Here is a 1,654-nt window from a genome sequence, read left to right on the forward strand (position 1 = left end):
AATTTAATTTGTTAATATAAATATTAACGACCTATATTTGCCTAAACACGTGATGAACATTTGTAAAAAGCATTTCCGTCCAATGCCCCAAAAATAAATTTTACACTATAATTTATATTTTGTACAAGTGTAAATATATAAAAAATGCAAACACAAAATTTAAACTCTTTGTTAAATGTCACTCCCGTCAAGTATTCCCAACTAGTATAAACACTTGTAAATAAAAATGTTTGTAACAAATAAATAATTATCAAAATAAATTGAAAATATTTGTGTGCTTATATGTATAAATATTGGAAATCAACCTCAAGCTTCATCTGGGCCAAGGCTGTAGGCCCAGGCAACTTCTTCCGTACAAGACCACGTAGTCTCCGACACTCTGCTTCCAATTTTGCAACTTTCTTCACTCCCTCCAGGTGTTGCTTATTTGCAACTTCTGCAGACCGTACGCTCATATTTTTCTCCTCAATACGAATTTCTAGTTCCTTTGAGTTAATTTGGAGTTCATATTTCAGAGAATTTATTTCCCTTTCACATGACTCGATATTGCTCTTCAAAATCTCAATTTCTGCTTCAGCTTTGGCTTTTTCTTCACTGAGCTGTATCACCATGCTAGAACGCTCCTGCAAAGACCTTGAGAGTGCAGAATTTTCCGCTGCAGACCTGAGTAACTGTTGGTCCAGGTTAGCTAATTTTGCTTCAAACTCATGCTTCATTTTGTAAAACTGCTTGGTTTTATTCTGAATCACATCATGCAGCTTTTGTTCATGTTCTTCTTTCAAATTTCGTATCTGCCGCATGCACTCCTTCAGTGCACCATCCAGATGTAATTTCAGTGCACCATCCAGATGTGATGCCCTGTCTTCAGCAGTAAGCTTCAAAAGAGTAACGGATTCCAGGTGATTTTTCAGTTTCGCAGCTTCTGACTCAGCCTTCTCCAAACCTGTACAGAGAGATGTGAATAAAAGAATTCAGTACCAAGTTGCAAAACACTTGTTGCATGAAAAACACAAGTCAATAAGAAACATCACCTGAGACTGCTTCTTCAGCAACTTCAGCTATTGTTTTACCAGGTTTTCCTTATTAGTCATTTCTGACTGTGCAGCAGCCAACTTTTTATTCAAATCCTTGACATCATCCTCTAAGCCACTCACTTGTTCCTCAAGAGACTTAACTTGATCCTCCAGTCCAGTCAAATGTGAATAAGATTCAACGGAAATTTGCACATATTTAGGTTTCTTGATTTCCTGTTTACCCTGAAATATAACGGAAACCAAAACATAAATCACCAAGATGAGACAAATTGAATGAAGCTCTCTCACAACTTATTATTGTAAAAAAAAAAATCGATGAACTACCAAACTGAAACTATGTCTTTTCCTTTCTAGCACCAATCACATTATATTGAAGAGAGAAACAAAATTAACAGAACTAAGTTAGAACTTATAATTTGTGAGGGTAAATATTAAAGACTACCACCCATCAATCTCAACCTATAGACGTAAGCCTCACAATTTAGATAAATGGAGAAGTTCTTTGCTAGTATTGACCAAATTACGCAGCATTTCTTTTATTCAAGTTCTCATAATTAAAGGTCAACATGAAATTCCTTGTTATAGATGTAAACATATTGTTAGATTGTTTATAGGATAAA

At 35.1% G+C, this 1,654-nt stretch overlaps 1 protein-coding gene across 1 annotated transcript; it reads right to left on the reverse strand.

The window, feature by feature from the left end:
• Positions 1-305: 305 nt before the first annotated feature.
• On the reverse strand, positions 306-1,256 carry LOC124893776 (filament-like plant protein 4; the record flags this gene model as incomplete). Its single annotated transcript, XM_047404623.1, has 2 exons — positions 306-932; positions 1,071-1,256. Coding segments are annotated over 2 exons (813 nt in total), but the record flags the coding sequence as incomplete, so codon positions are not given.
• Between the last annotated feature and the right edge of the window lie 398 nt (positions 1,257-1,654).

Source organism: Capsicum annuum, unplaced genomic scaffold (genome assembly GCF_002878395.1).
Source record: "Capsicum annuum cultivar UCD-10X-F1 unplaced genomic scaffold, UCD10Xv1.1 ctg64707, whole genome shotgun sequence".
NCBI classification, from domain to species: Eukaryota; Viridiplantae; Streptophyta; class Magnoliopsida; order Solanales; family Solanaceae; genus Capsicum; species Capsicum annuum.